The 19,628-nt window shown below is 44.8% G+C and overlaps 1 protein-coding gene across 1 annotated transcript; it reads right to left on the bottom strand.

Moving 5' to 3' along the window:
• Nucleotides 1–797: 797 nt before the first annotated feature.
• Nucleotides 798–17,153, bottom strand: NFIL3 (nuclear factor, interleukin 3 regulated). Its single transcript, XM_049895733.1, has 2 exons — nucleotides 16,931–17,153; nucleotides 798–2,658 (listed from the first exon to the last, which is right to left on the bottom strand). Exon 2 carries the CDS (start codon nucleotides 2,480–2,482, stop codon nucleotides 1,094–1,096), a length of 1,389 nt encoding a protein of 462 aa, XP_049751690.1. The 5' UTR covers nucleotides 2,483–2,658; nucleotides 16,931–17,153; the 3' UTR covers nucleotides 798–1,093.
• Nucleotides 17,154–19,628: the final 2,475 nt, after the last annotated feature.

Here is a 19,628-nt window from a genome sequence, read left to right as displayed (position 1 = left end):
ACTGCCCCGTAGGGTTCCCTAGGCTGTAATCGTTACAGGAGTAGATTGCCAGGTCTTCTCTCCCGTAGAGAGACTGACTGGTGGCTTCAAACCGCTGACTCCCTCAGTTTGCAGCTGAGAGCTTAACCACTGCACCACCAGGGCTCCTTCCTGAAGATAGAGCCATTATTTATATTCATCATTAAATATTAAAAATATAAACCATTGTATATATTCAGACTGTAGATGTAGTAATGTATTCTTTGACATTTTGGAAATTCAATTAAAAACAGCGTTTCACAAGCTTCATTCTCTAGATTGTTATTCTCTAGAACTGCTAAAATTTACAATAACATAAAAATGCCTTCGTACTTAGTCTTTATCCACTCTTTTAAAACCACCTCTAATCTAATAAAGTACGTCAGTGACTCAACTCTCCACATCCATGTGTCATGACTAAAAGAGAGATGACTAAAGCAAGGCTGTGTGCCAGTCAACTTGGATTTCTCTACTTAAAAAAAATGTATAGAGAAAATCTACTTTAAAACTATACGATGGAGAGACATTTAATAAACTAGTCTCAAATGCAAGAAAACTCATTGTTATATTTTTTCTTTTATTAGTTTTTTTAAAAAAACTTTTTATAGCCTAGTGAAACTAGAGGAATAACAAATTATTTGCTAAACTTCCACTTCAGCTTTCCCATATTTAGAAGAGAAAACTCCCCCAAATAAGTAAAAGGTAGAATTCCTTAAAATCTACTTTGGTAACTTAAATTGCTTTTTCTTTCTATAGGATCAAGTGCAAATGGGCAGAAGTTCTGTGTTGTCACCAATCCTTTATTGAATCTGGTAACTTGCACATTTTATAGTAGAACAACAAAAATAATGTTCAATATATACAGCCTTTGTATGGACTATTTGACTATACACAAGGCATAGTGAGAACACAATCTAATCCTCATAATAATTTGTGCACGAAAAGACACCAAACAGACAAGATGTGAACATTACAGTGAAATGACATCACAGGTCCAGTGAAAACTCAGAATACAAACATACTCATCGACTGCAAATGACATCGTCCTAAACGGCAGACATCACTCAGTAGTAGTTCACCCGGAGTCTGACGCAGAGATCTGTTGTGTGCTTATAAGTCTCTTAAGCGAGGCAACCTCTGCAGATAAGTTTGCTATCCCCTGCTTCAAGTACAAATTCTCTGGGTCAGAAACTTTGTAGACACTGTCTTTAATGTCAACCACTCCAGATCTGAAGCCATTCTGGGTCTTGCCACTAAGTTCTTTTTGATGCCAGTGTTCTGATTTGAGGGACCAATCTTGGATGTTTGTCACCTGCACTGAGAAAGGAGTGAGAGCAGAATGTACCATGTTTGGGGCGTTATGCTTTTCAAGTTCAAAGTGTCTTTTTGATGTCATGTCAATGGGTGAGGACAGTTTTTGCGTGGCATCAAATTCACCATCTAGCGCTTCTACTTTTATCTGCATGGCTTTGGCTTTGATCCGAAGCTTGTGTGGCAATGCAGAGGAATTCACTTCTGGGACTTTAACCACTGTCACATGTCCACGTTTAAGTTCAACTGGAGAGTGGATCGGGCCCTTGGGAACCTGCTGTTCGTCTTCTCCATCGGATGCCTTTCCTACCACGCCATCATCGGTCTCCGATGTTCTTGGAGAGTTACTGGAGGAGCGATTGACTTGTAACAGAGGCGGAGAGTGTGAGTAGCCAGGGAAAGAATTTCCTATGTAGTTTTGATAGATGGATGTTGGATAGGAGCCTCTGTCATCTCTTGGCTCTCTCGTATAGTTCTCCAGCTCCACTGGCTCTTGTTTTATGATCTGGAATTTGTTTTCAGGACTTCTGCAGCTATTCTGAACAGGACTCTCCTGAGTGTGTTCTACTGAGGACACCTCTGAAACGTCGGACAGAGAGCTCTGTGGAGAGTGCTTAATGACAGAAATACAGCTGCTTGTCACCATTGAGCGTTCGTGCTCATCCACAAACGAGCTAACGTTAGATTTGGAAGGTGGGTAGTCTTGAAAGTACACAGCTGTAGAATTACTGAGTTTCTGAATCTCTTGAGCATATGCTGTGGAGCTAATTAAACCAAACTTTAATTTTAGTGAAAGCAGTTCAGCTTTTAAAGTGGCATTTTCCTCTCCCAGTGCAATTAGTTTGTTCTCTAAAACCAGGTCATTCAGTCGACGCTTCTCGCGAGATCTTTTGGCAGCTTCGTTGTTTTTCCGCCTTTTTTCCCAATACATGGCATCTTTCTTTTCGTCAGGAATGAACTCCCGCTTTCTCCGGCATGCTGAAGATTTGTTTTTCCCCACACTCCCTTCGTTCAGTAGGAGGTCTTCCCCTGTTGTCAAGTCTTCAGATACTTCAGTTAGAGCAGAATTAAGCACCATCATCTTGTCTACATTGCTACTAGTTTCAATCGATGCCTGCTCCTTTTTGACGCTCTGCATTTTTCTCAGCTGCATCAGAACCCACCTTTACCTATATGTATGGTATGGGAGAGCAAATTATTTCCCAGTATTCTCAAACTCTTTAAAAACTGTGGTTCAAAATCCATCCATATTCTTCCTTTCGGTTCTACAGTCCTGGATAAATCTCTCAGGCTCCTCTTGCTGAATGGAGTAGGTGTCTTCTGGGTTATCTGCAACACATTAAAAGACGCAGTTATCCACTTGATAAATATTGATAACCAATTACGTACAAGGGATGATGCTAAGCATTTAGGGTATACAGGTATCAAAAAGACACAGTTCTTGCCTTCAAGGAGGTTACAATCTTGAGGAGGAAATGAGTACCCAAATTTCTATACTATTAAAGTTGTAAAAGACAAATGCCAAGTGAGATATATCAGCCAGAGGGCTGCGTGGTTCAGGAGAGTGATAGAAAAGTACCTGCCATGGGAGAAGGACAGGAAGGCTGGATTTAAAAAGGAGAAATGGTTGGGCCTGGATGTATGGATGGGGCATTACAGGAAGGAAATGACAGATTGCCTATGGTTGGTAAATTTTTAAATAATTCTTGCATATTGTGATGCTTCTGAATAATTTTAGATAACATCTTATCACTGCAAACAAGCTCACCTCCTAAAAATAACTTTACCAAGTAAACTCCTTTAACACCAGTAAATGGATTTGTCAATCACTGTATATGAAATACAAACGAAGCTAAATTTTTATCGCCACAAAAACTAAAAGCCACATACACGACTGAGTAGTTGTTGTAGTATTTTTAATCTGACCCTTAATGCAGACATAAATATGTCTACCCCACCCCTGACTAAGTGACATGGGCTTATATCCCAGCTTATTCCACCATGGGACTTGCCACACCCAAATGAAAGGGATTCTTCTAAATAAAGCCATCTCTTCCGAAGCATCTGTGCTATCAGATTCTTTTTTTTTTCCTGGTTCCTTCAAATTGGTTTAGCAAATGCTCATTTAAGATTGAAGCATCTAAAATGCTTTTTGTGGTCCTGAAAATTCTGTCATAATAGATTTCAGTTATCCAGTAACTTTGGAGTAAAATAAACAGCTACTAGTCGAAGGTTTTTTTTTTTTTTAAGTACAGTGCATTCTTGAAAACTAAAATTCATTTTAAACTGAGAGAATATAATTATGGAAAGAATTTCTTTCATTTTTAGTGATGAGTTTCAAAGAAAATATGAGAACTCAAAAATAGAACCATCTACTAGCTTCCTCTTCTACTGATGAAATATTTATAATCTGAAATTTGGCTTCACATTTAGTTTGACGTTAGATAATAAATCCATTTCACGTTCCAATAACGATCTTCGCGGCGGATTTTGGATCTGCTTCATAAAAGTAGACGTGATGAGATAACTCTTCACTCAGGACTTTGTGTACAGTGACATTCTGTCCTGCCTTGTTTTAAGTTGATACTTCTTTCTTCTGCATAGTTTTATAATGACTAATGAAGTGAAGTTTAATCTTATCAGCTGGAAAAGCCTGCCAGATTCTCTTGTCTTTTCCAGAAGGAATAGAAGAAATGATTCAGTAATTTACAGGATCATAACGAATAAGGTTTCATGCCATGTTCCTCTCCATCAAACTAAGCCAAAACAGTTAAGGGAACAGCTGGTCACAACTTACCGAAATCTGTGATTATTAATACCAAGTTTCTGTTTGGTTTTTGATGACAAAACTTTAACGGGAAATGAATGGAAAAGAGCCTCTCACACAGTAGACAATGATATTTTAGAAAAGAAGTCTTTCTAGTTATCACTTAGCAAAGCAAATCTATTTCCTGTATTTCCATTTAGATTGTCTTCTAACATGAAAACTCATTTTTCTCTACATACTGAATGACTTCTTTCCCATTAAAGATTTCTATTCAGTAATTCTGATAGATCCCACACCTGAAGTAAATGAGTGTTGAAGCGCAGAGTCAGGACTCCCGCTGAATGAAAACAATTACACTGACCCTTGCAGTGTCTCCCCAGGTCTCCACTCGATCTCAGATTCTACCTTTTCTCTTATTATTTTTTTAATATCATATGGTCCCTTCTCCAGTACCAGTTGCCGTCGAGGTGACTCCGACTTATGGCAACCCCAGGTGTGCCAAGCCTTCTTCCTAAGTACCTCTGAGTGGACTTGAACCATCAACCTTTTATTTAGCAGCTGCATGTGTTAACTGTTTGCACCACCACCCAGGGACTCTTATGGTCCCTTACACACGATTATTCCAGGTGTTTTCTTTTTCTTCCATGAACTATTATTTGCCCCTTCCATGTTTTTGGCTCCCCTAGTTTTACACTCATGCCTTGGAAATGCCCTACCATTCTGTCTGTTCTAGTCGCTCTTCCTAAATGTTTCGTTATTTCTACCCACATCAAGTGAACTTCCTGGTTTGAAGGTGTACACCACGTGCGTGTGTCTGTGGGGTATGGGGGTGCTGGATGAGGCAACCGTGGTCACGTAGCATAGGGAAAATAATTCTACTTCCACTTCCACTTAACTTAAATATTCCACTTGTCTTAAAGTTCCTGTAACCTATTTCTCCTAGGTGACTAAGCGCTATATATCCACTTTACCATCTCTGCAACTCTGTTGGTACATTCAAAACCTACAGAAAACCTTGTTTCTTTTTAATTAATCTTCTTTTAGGAAGAAGAATTTTGAATTTCACTCCCTGTACTGTAAATCTGAGATTCTTTCCTTATCTGCAAGCACAGAATGTATTGTCTCTAGAACTCCACTGGCAAATCACCACATAACTGGCCTATGATATTTTCTGTAATATTATTTATCAAATAATCTAGCAGTGTTGCAATGGAGTGTATCAGCATTGTGAAATAATGTAGAGCAAGATGCTGATTTTGTATGCCGTGTATCTTTCTACGTGTTTGTCTTATATGTCCCAACTAGACTGCAAATGTTTCAGGGCGGGAATTAATGGATATATATATCTTTCTGGCAACAAGCTAAAGAGATTAGGTGCTCAGCATCTGATTGGTAGTCAGTCGTTTATCTAAGAGTTTTGTGACCAAAAAACTTTTGATACTTTTTTTTTAAGTCAGTATTATTGTGTAAATTTTAAGGAAGATATTTCACTTATTAACAGAGAAAGTGTTTCTAATTCATCAATGGATTCAATACACATGGCACACCAACTGTGTATCGAGCACTGAGCTAGACTGGGTGCACATAAAGGAGCAGGGAAAACCAAATTCTGAAGGCTCTAAGAACTCCCCATCTAGGGTGGGAGACAAACATGGTGTGGTAAAGTCAACTGCTTTAATATGGTCCTTCTAGTCATGGTCTTGTAACTCCCACAAAAATGAATGGATGGACTATGCAAATAAGGCACTTAGGGCCCAGGAAGGGGATTGGACAGCCTGCTAATACTGCAAATAAGGTACATGGAACCCTTGTAGGGGATGAGACTATGCTAATAAGGTCACATGGAACCCTTGTAGGGGATTGGTCTGTTTTGCCATCCCGCTAGGTTTAAAAAGAACCAATCCCACAGCTGGGGGGAGGAGGGGCGACGGGGGGAGGAGACAGACCTCACTACCCATCAAGAAGAAGAGCCAGGAGTGGAGCTTATCTTTTGAACCCAGGGTTCCTGTGCTGAGAACCTCCTAGACCCAGTGGACCGAGAGAGCTGTAACAGGGGTGACCGTGTGAGACAGTGAGAAGCAGCAGCAAGCACAGCAGAGTTCAGTGGCAGAAAAATGATGGTAGCAGAACCAGGAGGCCACAGGGCAAGACAGCTACAGGGGGGTATGACGACCTATGGAACAAGAGATCTCAGTGCCTTTGGGCAGGATGCTTTCTGGTGAGTGGAGTGCCTCTGGGCACTTGCTGGCAAAGCTAAATAGCTTTGTAACACTTGCCTGAACAGGGCAGGGGCCAGACTGAGGGCTGAGGGCAATGGGCCCAGAGAGAAGGCCTGTCCTGAGGGGGCTGTGAGGAGTCTGTCCTGAGGGGGTTGAGAGGAGCCTGTCCTGAGGGGACTGAGAGGAGGCCTGCCCCGAGAGGACTGAGAGGAGGCCTGTCCTGAGGAGGCTGAGAGGAGGCCTGTCCTGAGGGGACTGAGAAAAGGCCTGTCCTGAGGGGAATGACAGGAGGCCTATCCTCAGGGGCACAAGAGGTTCCAGTCCTGGGGGTGGGGGGGCGAGAGGTGCCTGTCCTCATGGTGCTGAGAGGGGGCCTGTTCTCAGATGGCCAAGGCGAGACTGTCCTCGAGAGGCCAAGAGGAGGCCTGTTCTGAGGGGGCTGAGGGGGGCCTGTGTTCAGGAGGCCGAGAGGAGGCCTACACAGCTAAGAGGAGCTGAGAGAGAGCTGTCCTGTGCCAAAGAAGGGAGACTTTGCCTACATGCTTCCTGATCCTGATCCCGAGTTATACCCTGTTACTGTGTGGCCATTGCCAAGAATTATTGAAGTCAAGAGAGAAGTAGAGAGTGCCGTGGGAAGGAGGGCTGGTGTCAGAACTGGTCGAAAGGTTGGAGAGAGGAGGTATGAGGTATGTCTGACCTCCACTCATAGGAATCAGCTTTGGGCTGATGTTGATGATGATTCTCCTCCCTCCTCCTGAAGTCAGACAGGGAGGTCTGACACCACATCATTTTTACACATGAGAATAGTGGTAAGTGAGGCACGTGCAAGGAGAGACACCAACACAGGGGTGTCATATAGATCAATGGTTTCCAGCAGCACTGCTTTTCTCTTGGTACAGTAATAATGACAAAAACAATAACAGCTGCCATTTTTTGAGTCCTCTGCCACTTGTTTGTCAGTCTGTCTTACTGTGGTGCCTTGGGTGTTGCTATGATGCTGGACACTAAGCCACTGATATTTCAAATACCAGCAGGGCTACCCATGGCAATAGGTTTCAGCAGAGCTCCCAAACTAAGACAGACTAGGAAAAAATGCCCGCTGATCTACTTCTGAAAACAAGTGAAAGTACACCTCATGGGCATGTCATGAGAAGAGATCAATTGCTGGAGAAGGATATCATGTCTGGCAGAGGGCCAGTGAGGGTGAAGGAGACCCTCAGTGAGATGGATTGGCACAATAGCCACGAGGATGGACTCGACCGTGCGGGCAGTTGTGGGGATGATGCAGGACCAGGCAACGTTTTGTCCTTTTGTACATAAAGTCACCATGAGCAGGGGTCGAACTGATGGCAGCTGTCTGTGTCTATCATTGAGCCCTTATTATCTAACAGGCATTGTGCACCTGACCTGAGTTATTTTATTAATCTTCACAACAATCATTCTCCGATGAGAAAACTAAGGCTCAAAGAAGCTACTTGCTCAGTCACACAGTTAAGATTCCAGCCCAGCCCTGGCCCCAATCCGACTCCCCGGACAGTACCCTCACCTGGCTTTCACAGGATTGTTCTAGTGGGCACCAGGGCAGGGCATCTTCATTTACATACAGATTCTCTTCTGTGTTATTCCTCTTTCTGAGTAGCAGACACCCATTTAATATGTTACTTTGGGGTCAGTAAGCACTTTGAGATACAGTCATACTTCTTTACACCAACAAGGTACCACCTAGAATTTTTTTCAGCTTCCTAAGACTACTTAGTGAATTAATAAATCATTCCACTAATTTTCATACTTCTGCTAAAATTCTGGAATCCTGGTGGCGTAGTGGTTAGAAGCCATGGCTGCCAACCAAAAGGTTGGAAGTTTGAATCCACCAGCTGCTCCTCGGAAGCCCTATGGAGGCAGTTCTACTCGGCGTTATAGGGTCGCTATGAGTCGGAAAAGAATCAATGGTAACAGGTTTGGTTTGGGCCAAAATTTGAATCCCCTGGAAATGCCATTTATGCTAAAATAAAAAAAGGAACAGAATTATAGCTATGAAGGTGTCATCTATACTACACACACATATATGTATGTACATATAAAGACGGAGTGATTGTCCCAAGCTCACACAGCAGGTAGTGGCAGATACGGGTCCTAGAATTTATTTATGTCCCTCAACAAGGAACTTTTAAATTAAAGCGGATGCAATGGTGGTTTACAATGCCTTCGGAAAACATCAGTACTTACGCTGAACTAATGACTTCATTTCAAACTCCAATATTTTCCCTTACGATTAATTTAGCAATGACTTCATCTATGTCTCATATTTCCAGATCAACATTTAATGCTGTGGTACATTCGTCACCAGTTTTTTTTTGGTGAATAATTGACACAAAATGCCAACTCTATGTTAGCAAATTCAGCATGATTAACTTCATTATACTCATTAGATAATATTACTGCTTCTTAAAAACCCAAGTAAAAAACAGAAATTTAAAAGCAGGAGTCATCACGGGCCAATTGACATGTTTTCTCATCGCTAATACAGAGCGACCATCATTATACCGTGGGGCCTGTGAGAGCCGAACTCCACACAACTGCCTTGTTTTTCTGGGTCTCACAAGTTTTCCGCCTTGACGGGGTACAGTCTTACCACTTTTCTATCACTCGTCATAGCGGAAAATGTCTGAGTTATCCTTCTCTGGCAGGTTTCCACCTTGCACAGGTTCCAGCTTTTGCAGGTGTTACTGTATATCATTAAAATTTACTTTAGTGCTTTTTTACAGTACAGCATACTATTTTTACAAGCATGAGTTATATTTGTAAGCCTACTTTCTTAAAGTTTATTTAAGTCAAATGACCTAAATATTGCTTTTAACTAAGATTAAAATTTGATTAAGAAAATTCTTTAAAAGAATAAAACTTTATGACCTAAATCCTAAGCCAAAATTTATCTTTGGGGAGTTACCTCATTACTTATGTTTATAATGATAGACTGTCTCTTCCCTGGCCTGTTGTAAGTGATCTCTCAGAGAAATGATTTTTTTTTAATTCTACTGTGCTTTAGGTGAAAGTTTATAATTCAAGTTAGTTTCTCATTAAGAAATTTATACACGCATTGTCTGGGAAATAATGTTTTACAATTTAAACTCTTTACAAAAAAAACTAAAAGAAGAAAAATTTTGTTTCAAGTGTCTACAATCTTACTAATAGTTTAGACATCAACATCTATTATGAGAAAATTTTGTTATTCAGTATCTCTTTAAAAGTTTTATTGCAAATTGCTTTTATTCCATATTTTGATTTTAAAATGTTGCCACTACAGGATGAAATATACTATTTGATCTGCCCAGTGATTGGGGAACATTTAATAGAAACGTGTAACTTTCCCTCTACTTTCTCAATGTTTTGTTTACTTTCCTAGAGGTATAGTGCAGATAACATTACAGAAAAAACAGCCTTTTCAAGGTAAACCTAAGTTATGTTAAACTGTAACCCGTCTGCACTAAGTGCTGCTTTAGTCACTCAATCCATAGCTCTTTATACATGTAAACAATTAATACTAGCAAAATGTTTAATCTACATTTTCTTCCTATGGGCAAAATCCATAATATGATTGCTTCAATGTTGTAATTCTTTTTTACAGATTAAAAAAAAATCTATGAGCAGTGTTAGAGTAAGAAGAGAATGCTCATGTACAATGAAGGGGAGATGAAAAAACTCAGTAAAAACTCTGAATTTCCACAAGGGTTTTCTAATTATGCTGAAAAGTAAAAGGCTTTTTAAATTAAGAAAACTTTCATTCAGCCTTTCTAAGTTCTGACTAAATGCCTCACATCAATGATATAATTCTTCCTCTAATAAGTAGTGTCTTAGGCTGGGTTCTCTAGAGAAGAAAAATCAGTGAAGTGTACGTATATATAAATATATATAAAGCGATTTATTCAAGGAAATGGCTCACACCATTGTGGAGGCTGGCAAGGCCCAAATCCATGGGTCAGGTGTCAGGCTGGAGGCTTCTCCAGACTCAGGTGGTTGCAGTGGCTGACAAACCCAAATTGGCAGGTCAGACAACAGGCTGCTGGCCCATGGGGCTGCAGAAGCTGGTAAACAAGGTCAAAAGGGAGGCTGCTGGCTCACAGAACAGCGGAAGCTGGCGAATCCCAGAATCAATAGGTCAGATGGCAGGCTGCTGGCTCAAGTCCCAGGAACTGGAGGTCAGATGATGAGAAGCCGGATGTGGGACTCAGAGCAGTGAGCTTTGTCAGAACACCTATACATACTGGGTGCAGATCACACCCCCAAGGAAACTCCTTTTTCAACTGATTGGCTGCTCACATCAGATCACAAGATGGAGGATGATTACATCAGATCACCAAAATGGAAGATGACTACATCATTACACAACTGCCAAATTATATCATTACTTAACTGTCAAACTACATCATTACATAACTGGCAAACCACTGAGAATCACAGCCGAGCCAAGTTGACACATAACATTAACCATCACAAGTAGTGCACCACAGAGTTAGAGAGAAATGTATACTTGATATAAACACACAAACAGACTCTCACACTTTGCCAAAATGTATCTTGTAATAGCAACAAATCGACCAGTTTTTCTATTTGGGTTATCTGTAAATAAATGTATCAAAACCTGATCAACTTTATGATAAATGAAAATATTTTGAGTTTCTTGCTCTGTCAGCCTGAGCAAAGGACTATTTGAAGATTAGATTCAAACTTAAATACTTGGTGACAATGCTGTATTACAGCATTGATGTAATTTAAGAAATTGAAGTATGAAGTGGTATAACACAACTTCTGTTAGAAAAGAGGCCAGTGTTTACAATGCAGGATGAAAGTGTCTGAAGGCCGCACGGAGGAAACGTACAGACACTAACACGTCCAAACTCTTACCGACACAGCTTGGGAAATCAAGAAAAAACTGTCCTTGATAAATAACGAGAGTAGTTTGGGGGTCAGGGGGAATGGAATAGCAATGCATTTATTTTTATTTTTATTGTGGTGAAATACATGTAACAAAACACTTGCCATTTCAACCTTTTTAAGCGTAGCAGTACATTTTTAAAAATCTACAGTCACTTCCAAATGGAGACCATTGATTCTCAAACTTTCAGAAGATAACCTGTCAATCTAGCAACTAACGTGAGATGTGAAGGGAGCCCAAGAGTCACAGGAAATCTTGCAGTGGGTAAGCAACACCGGGATAGACGCAATCTGGAGGAATGATGGCACCAAATGGCCTGGGTTCAGGGGTGGCTGTGGGGGAGGGTAAGGTGCAGCAAGTTCTTGAATGCTCCTGATGATACTGAAGAATTATGCCAATTCTCCTCCGCTCTACTTTTTAATTTCACATAAACTTCTTTCCCAGCAGGTGATTACACATGTTACTTACTTTACTATGTGCCTCATGAATAGAGTGGATTTAAAAAAAAAGAAAAAGATGAAATGGGTTATTTTTAGTGTTTATTTCAAGGCTACTTAATTGTAGTTTAAGATCCCCAGAAAGTTAATTAATTAAAGACGCCCTGTTCTGATAAATGAAAGACTTATAAAGCCCCTTCCGAGCCCACTGAAACTGAGCCCTGAAAGCACAGATCATTAATGAACGGCAGGTAGTAAATCCTGACTTAAGTCTTCTCATCATAAGAACAACCTTATGCTCTCTAGTTAAAACCATATGAGAAACAGCATTTTTTTTTTTTTTTTTTGAACTACAGGAAAGTTATTTGTGAAGAAATCTGAGAAATAATTGCAGGGGGGTAGTAATAAAAACTCATTTTGAAACTGAAAAACTCTTATGTAATGTCTGTGTTCAAAGGTCAGTGTCTTTCAACACTCTCATATAACTAGTCCAATCTGGATAAAAATCAACTCAAATATAATTTAGAAAAATAACAGGATATCAAACAATGTGTTAACCCTGTTAAGTAACGACATACCTTACGAAAACAGAAGCGAATATTAAAGGAAATTTCAATTATATTGTTTCTGCCATATTTTGAAGCGAATCCCAAGTGTGCCCTCATTCCTCAATACAAACGAAAAATAAACTTTTAACAGGAGCAGTGCCATCTGGATTACAATCGAAATAATGAAGTACGTGTGATCTTAACTCGGTAAAAATAAAACCGAGGCAACATGACGGCACCTTTTCCATTCCACAGCTGTAATCACATTTCCATCTAATAATTGACTGCCACGGCCACGGCAAGGTCAACTAGAAAAATCCACTCAGGTGGTGAGTCAGGCGCATTGCTCAACATCTGACAGGGCTCTAACAAAGGGCTTTAATTTTCAGGCTGTTGCATCACAGTGATGTTATAATTGCACTTCAGGAAGATAAGCCTTTAGCACAGAAGCGGAAACTGTTTCAAAACCTGCAGTGAGCTAGCACTGACGCCCAGGGAAAGGACGGAGATAGAAGGGGGGGGTCACCAGCACAGCTCCCTCAGCCCACCCCCTTTGCAGTCTCCGTGACCCTGGGCTGCTCATCGAGTTCTCTAGGTTTCCATGTCCTCATCTGTAAAATGGGGATGAGAGTAAAGGACTCAGCACAGTGCCTGGCACAGGATGGTAACAGTGAGTAAATATTAGTCCCAAACTCATTTCTAAAGGATCGTCAGTATTGAGGCAACAGCAATGATTAGTTCTGGGCCATTTTAGCTTTTCAGGGTTCTTAGCAAAGTGCTAGGTTAAACGAAATGACGTTTTCTCCTGTATTATTCAAAATGGTCCAAAATTGGCAATTTCACAGGACTCAACCTGTTTTTGAGTAGATAGGCTACAAACATTCTCTGTGAGATAGCTGAACTGTGGGTTCTAACCAGCTTCTGCTGATCTCAGGATCACAGAATTTAGATACAGAGATTACCCAGGCCAAAGAAAATGAGTCACAGAAAGGTTAAGTAAACTGGAAGAAAGCTGAACTGTTTGGAACCTTTTACATTATTCCGGCTGTCATCAACACCACCTCTCTGCTCCTTAAAACGTTTCCCTCAAACATTAACTTGATAATTTGGGAAGCTGGAGGTTGTGCAATCCTCTTAAGAATTTCTTTCAAACTTAAATTAACATCGAAGGTGGTGGCAAACGGTTGTGAGAAAAAAAAGTTAGACATTAGCAGAACAAAAAAGTAGTTCAAAAATCTCTTTAATTATAGGTTTAATTCAAACCTTGATCCTCACTGTTACTGCAGAGATATTTAGGTAGAGAAAAATGAAGGTTAATACCTATATTTAAAAATAAAAATGCTGGGTCCTGGTCAATGATACAGGAAGCACTTATTGAGCCCCTCACAGCTGCCCAGCTGAAAAGGTTTTATTGCCTCAGTTTACCTTGAGGACAATGGAAATTGGAACAGCAAGGATCACAAGGTAGCAAGTGGTAAGCTGGGGCCTGGGACCTAGGGCTCTTCTGAGCTCAGAGCCTGCCCTCTCTGCTTCTTGCCAAAATGTGTTTCCTAACTACTAAAAGTGGCCTGTAACTCAAGAAAGTGATTAAGGACGGGGTGTCAATGTATGATTCCACGCAAGGCAAGTTTTCAGGCCGTTTTCAACAAAGAGCAGACCGCACAGAGGCTGCTGCTTCTGCGGATTCACGCCGAGTGACCCGCAGGAACCCAGGCCTGAACATCTGGGGGGGGGGGTGGGCTGGGGGGAATAAAAGTACTATATATAGTTTCACACTGGGACATTGGTATCTATGTGGGCGTTTCGATTTTTGTTTCGTTTATTTTGAGCTCCAGGGGTCTTTGAGCACATAAACCAAAGGTTAAAAAAAAAAATCAATTTAACTGATCACAGTAAAGTTGAGGGCTCACTTTCTCATCACCATCTATATTTCAGCACCCTCACCCCCAATTTCTGTGGTCTTTTAAGATTCAGCGGTTTTCTTGTGGTTTTTTTTTTTTTAACTCAACAAATGGAGAACCGCTTGGCTCTGAAATGCACCGAAGACTTCCAGAACAAAGGTGTCTGCCAGTGTCCAGAGCCTCGCTGTGCGAAAAGAGTGGGCTCAGGCCCCGGGATGTGGCCGTCCGAGGACGGACCGCAGCACCTGAGCTGACGCCCGGAGAAGCCAACTCTGCTCCACGCTCGGGCTGCCCTTCTCCTCCCCTTCCCTCCTCTCTCCGTCCCTCCGGCTCCTCCTCTCCTCCGCTCCGCGCGGACGAACCCGGAGCGCACACCCCACAGGAGGTGCCAGGGCTGCGCCCCCCAGGGAGCCCCCCAGCCGGACCTTGCGCGGCCCACACGAGGCGACGCCGCGAGACCCGCTTCCCGCCGGGTGGGCGGCGCAGCCAGGCCTCGGCGCCGCCAGGAGCCCCGCGCCAGAACAAAGGAATGTGGGGAGGGGGACGGAGGAGGGGCGCAGGCCAAGGTCCAGCCCCCTGGCCGACCGACGCCCAGAGGCGCTCCCCGGCTCCCAAGCGAGGCCCCCTTGCCCACCGCCACCAGACCGCTTCCCTAGCCCGCCAGTCCCAGCCGCGGCTTCCCACGGACCCCACAGGCCCGCCGGGCGGGAGGGGCGCGCCGGGGACAGCACCGACTCGAAGATGGAGGTGGCGATCGGAAGGTGGCGCTACGCGGACCCTTACAGGCCCGGGGCTCGCAGCCCCAAGCTCGCAAAGTAGGTCGGGGTCTGACGAGGAGGAGGGCGGGGGTCACACCACAGCATTATTGAGTTTCTTGGAAAACAACTCCATAGGAGTAATTTGTTTTAAAAGTGAATCTCTGAAATACCCTCCCAAAAAAACCCGCACTTTATTTGTTCTATTAGAAAAAATTCTGTCATTTACACATCATCATATTTCTATATTCACGCGTAGTTAGTCCAGAAAGATATTTAACATCTGGGATACATATATAGATTCATATTCATATATCCTGACATGATTTAATAAAAACCAGGCTACCCAGACAAAAATACAGTCTACTGAGCTATATCTGTTTCCCATAAATCATACCTGGTCTGGGAAAAAAATTACGAGGTGAAATAAATACTTTTGACCTCATTCACTGTTGTTATTTACAAAAGCCAAGAGCAGAAAACGACACTTGGCCATGCCCTGGTGTTCTCAGAGAAGAGCAGTTTCCGCAAGCGTCCTTTAAAACGATAAATGGGAGTCAGCACACAGCAAATCACCGGGCTCGGTGAAATGCCTTCCTAAAAATACAATCTTATCAAAAGGTCTCCGAAGGCGTGGAGTTAAAAACTACAGCAAATGGCCTTGAACTTGAATTTGCGCACAGCCTGGGAGAAAAACACCAGAAATAGAACTGCGAGGCCCCAATTGTTAAAATGTGTTAGTGGGGGCTAAATTTAGAAGCACGCACGTTTCATTTAGGATAAAAGACACACTCCGCAGCAAGAGCAAACTCAGTGCTTACCCGGCTGTCTACTTTCCGGTTTAAACATCTTCGGGGGTGGAGGGGGGTGAGGGGTAGAACGGTTACAGTGACATTTTTAAAGGCTGAGATTGTCCTACTTTCTTTGTAGCAAGATTATAAAATCACGTAATTAGCTCCCTCTTCCTATGCTCATTGCCAGCAAATTCGGCAGTTACATAATGCAACATTTCCAGGAACTATTATGTGATCTGTCTTGGGTCTGAAAAAAGCAATGACATTAAGGTGAGAAAAAGGGCTGATGGAACGGAATGCATTAAAATTAGGAAGGGGGGGAGGTAAACGTCACAATGGTTTGTCCCAGATTAAAAAATAATAGCTCAGAACATGTAAGGGACGGAACCTCTGTATTGCTCAATACCAGAATTCAACCCAAGGGATCCTTTCTTTTATGTTGTGTAGGACTGTTTAAAAACCCATCTTATTTAATTAGGACATTGGTGTAAATAATGATCTAATGCCTAACGCTGCGCTAAAATTACCAAATCATTACACACGTACACGCACACTCACACATCAGCCTCAAATCCTTGCCAGCATTTCACCATGGGCTGATTATGCAATGTATGAAAGAACAAATCCCACAAACCTTCCCCAGGGCTTGTAAAACACGCTGACGACAAACAGGGTGGAAAACGTTTGTGAAGACAGAACCCCTGACACAAACAAACGCCGCGCAGGCATTCTCCGAATGCCGTCACCATTCACACTACAAACCGTCTCTCTCAACAAGCAAATCAAGTCTATTCCCCATTACTCAACCCCTCTGAGCTCTCCCCACCCCGCTCCGCCAGCACTACTGAAGGGGAAAGAAAGGAGAGCCAGAAAGCATTTCCCTTCCCGTTTGGAGATGGCTCAGCCTCAGAGCCGCCTCCCCGGCGCTTTTCTCTATCAAAACATCAATTTTCCTTAAATAAGGAGACATTATGCAACAGCAACGGAGGGAAAAAGCAAACAAGCAGAGCCGACGTGCCGGCGCGAGTGCGCTGCAATCAAAGCAGCCACCTTAAGGTGGCGATTTCCATCCTGACAAGGCACCAAAAGTTTATATAATGAATAGTCCCGCACACACGCCGCCGCGGGGCCGCACACGGGCCCGCGCCCCGGGCCGCGCCCCCCGCGTCCCTTCCAGCCGCGCGCGCCCGAGGCAGCGGGAAGGGCGCCCGGGCCCCGTCGGCCCAGCTGGTGGGCGGAGCGGTTACCTTGTTCCTTCTCGCGGGCCGGCAGAACTGGGACGGCGAGGAGAAAGAAAGGGGCCGCCTGCAGCGGAGCGGGCGGGCCGGGACGGCGCGGAGCCGGCGGCGCTCGGGCGCACCCTCGGGGCCAGCGGGCCGGGCCGCCGAGGCCTCGGGCCACGGGGTGGGCAGCGGCAAGGGCGCGGCGCGGGAGGCTGGCGGGCGGGCGCGCCGGGTCCCCGGCGCCGCGGCCGCGCCGAGAGATGTGTGTTAGTAGGTCAGTTCCGAGCGCCTCACTACGTCGCCGCCCGCCAGCCCCACCGTGACGGGCGGCTGCGGCCCCAATGGCCGCGCCCGCGCCCGCCCCCGACTCGCTGCCAATGGCCGCGGCCGGCAGGGGCGGGGCGGGGCGGGGCGGGGCGGGGCGGGCGCCGCTCGAGCTCCGCCCCGCGCCCGGCTCCCCTCCCCCTCCACGGCGGCGCCACTACCAGCCCGCGTTCCTCTGCGTCCTCGCTGCCGCCGCCGCCCGATCGCCGGGAGGGACCAGCGACCGTTCGAGGGTTGCGCAACGAGCGGCGGTACTGACAGGACCCGAGCGAGTCTGGGGGAGGGGCCGCCTGCGACCGGAGCCCCCCACCTCGCCGCCTCGCTCCTGCCTCCCTTTCTCTCTCCCGGTCGCCGGGGGGTCTCTGCGCCCGGCCACCCTCACTCGTTCGTTTGCAAAGGCGCGCGGGCCCCTCGGCGGCATTTGGCTCCCGAGAGCGCAGCCGGCCGGGCTACCTGTTGCCGACCGAGCACGAGACGGAGGGTCGGGGGCTGCGGCTACCCAGGCGTGACCAGGACCTGCGGGGCGCGGGCCCAGCCTGATCTGCCCCTCGCCCTGGCCGCACCCCCCCGGTAGGACCCCTCCACTTTGGGGTGGTCGCACGGGAGGGACGTGGCGGGGGTGGCGAGTCGCCAGCACTGCGGGCGTGCAGCGTGGGTGGCGGGCGTGTCCGAGCCTCGCAGAGCTGCGTAGGCAGCAATTAAAGTACCCCGCGCCTCTCCCCGGAGAGCGGCGGCCGACAGCAGCAGCGGCGAGAAAGCGCAGCGCCCAAACGCCGCCCCCTGCACAATTAGGGCGAAGATTACGGCTGCAAAGTTGTTGCGTAACACGACTGGGGAAAGAGGTATGCAGAGGTCCATCTGCCACCTGGCCACGCGGAGAGGTGTCCGCCGCGGGCCCTGCCTTTCCTCGGAGGGGGTATGGGTTCATGGCTCGCGCGGCTCCCGGCTGTTATGCCCGCTGGCGTCTGGCTCGGGGTTCACCGAGCGCGGCGTCTACTGTGCGCCCGAGACGACTGGTGGTTCTTTCTCTTCCGGTGATTTTGTAAGCGAGTAGCTCGTTAGCGTCATTTTTGCCCCTAGTTGGATGCGGTTATCGTCTCCCCCCACATTGCCTTGTCTACAAAAGATGTAAAGAAATGAAAGAGGACCGAGCCATGAGCGCTTAAGTCGTTGCGCTGAATACTGTAAAGCAACGTGGCATGCATACACCATGTTTAAAGATAAATAGCCGGAGGAAGCAGTGCCTCCTTTGCGATGGAAGCCATATTCACAACCAGTATGGCAAAGACCCCCGAATAGGGAATATGGCAGGTGGGGAAGGACCTTTGCTCAGTGTGGTCCCCTTCTTGTTCTGTTTGGACTATGCAGGAGCTGGGTTACGTGCCTTTCATCGCTTTCCACTTCTTTTTCCTATGACGAGCAAATGTATAATTTTTCTTTTTAAAAAGAAATTTTGAAGCAGACTCCAAAATAAAAAGAGTGACTTAAATCTCCAGGTAAGATCACCATCCCCCGCAGTTATCAGCAGAATATCTATCTCCTAACTCACCCTTTCCACCTTCTCTGCTCTCACAGTTAATGTCATAAGCACCCAAAAGAGTGATATTTTAAAAATAGTGTATCAATTACCGTGTTTTCTTTCAAAAGCTTCTCGGTTCATACTATTCTCCAAGGACACTGTCACGGTTCAGGCCACGGTCTGGTTGTTTGTAGTTGCTCTGTCCAAGTGTAGGTTTGCCGACAAGGCCCTGACCGTGTAGCCATATGGGCTCTGAGGCCTTCCCAGCCCCACCTTCCCAGCCACTCACCAATTCAAGAAGCACATCTGTGCATGGCTTTTGAGGGAGTCCCCTCCAGGAGACAAATTTATTCCAAGTAGGTGATTACCTTAATAAAAATCAATCTAGATTTTAATTTCTATCTTCCATTTTTCTAATTTTCATTATGCCAACTCATTTTAGCTTTGGAAACTTCTATTAGATAAAATCAAAATGCTATCCGTAAATCAGTCACCTTCGTTTTCAGGTCACAAATGCAGCTAGTTCCCAGACATCCAGAGCTGACCTGCACAGGCCCCCCCCTCCCCCGCCAGGTTCTCCAAGATTTAATGCCACATTCTTCTGCATTTTGCATAATGTCATTGAATTCCAAAGCTGTGGTAGGATGGGTAGTGGATGTGTCTTAGAGAAGGGCGACATGAAATTCATGACAGGCAATGATAATGGAGGAAGTCTCTGAACCTGGAAACTTGTTCTTTATTCTGAAATTTGAAACCTAGTGATCCTCTAAGTCCTTGGAATATTGCAGATTGTGTCTGTATCGTATTTGTCCATCATTTTTTATTACCGTGTAACTTGGAAATCAGAAGTGTAAAATATATCTGTGATACCAGCTTAGA

This window comes from Elephas maximus, chromosome 9, assembly GCF_024166365.1.
Source record: "Elephas maximus indicus isolate mEleMax1 chromosome 9, mEleMax1 primary haplotype, whole genome shotgun sequence".
In the NCBI taxonomy this organism is placed as follows: domain Eukaryota; kingdom Metazoa; phylum Chordata; class Mammalia; order Proboscidea; family Elephantidae; genus Elephas; species Elephas maximus.
The sequence above is the reverse complement of the archived record's forward strand: the minus strand, read 5'-3'. Positions and strand labels throughout refer to the sequence as shown.

Bases quoted from the DNA above. Each gene is read 5' to 3' on its own strand.
- NFIL3 (XM_049895733.1), bottom strand. From the start codon at position 2,482: ATGCAGCTGAGAAAAATGCAGAGCGTCAAAAAGGAGCAGGCATCGATT.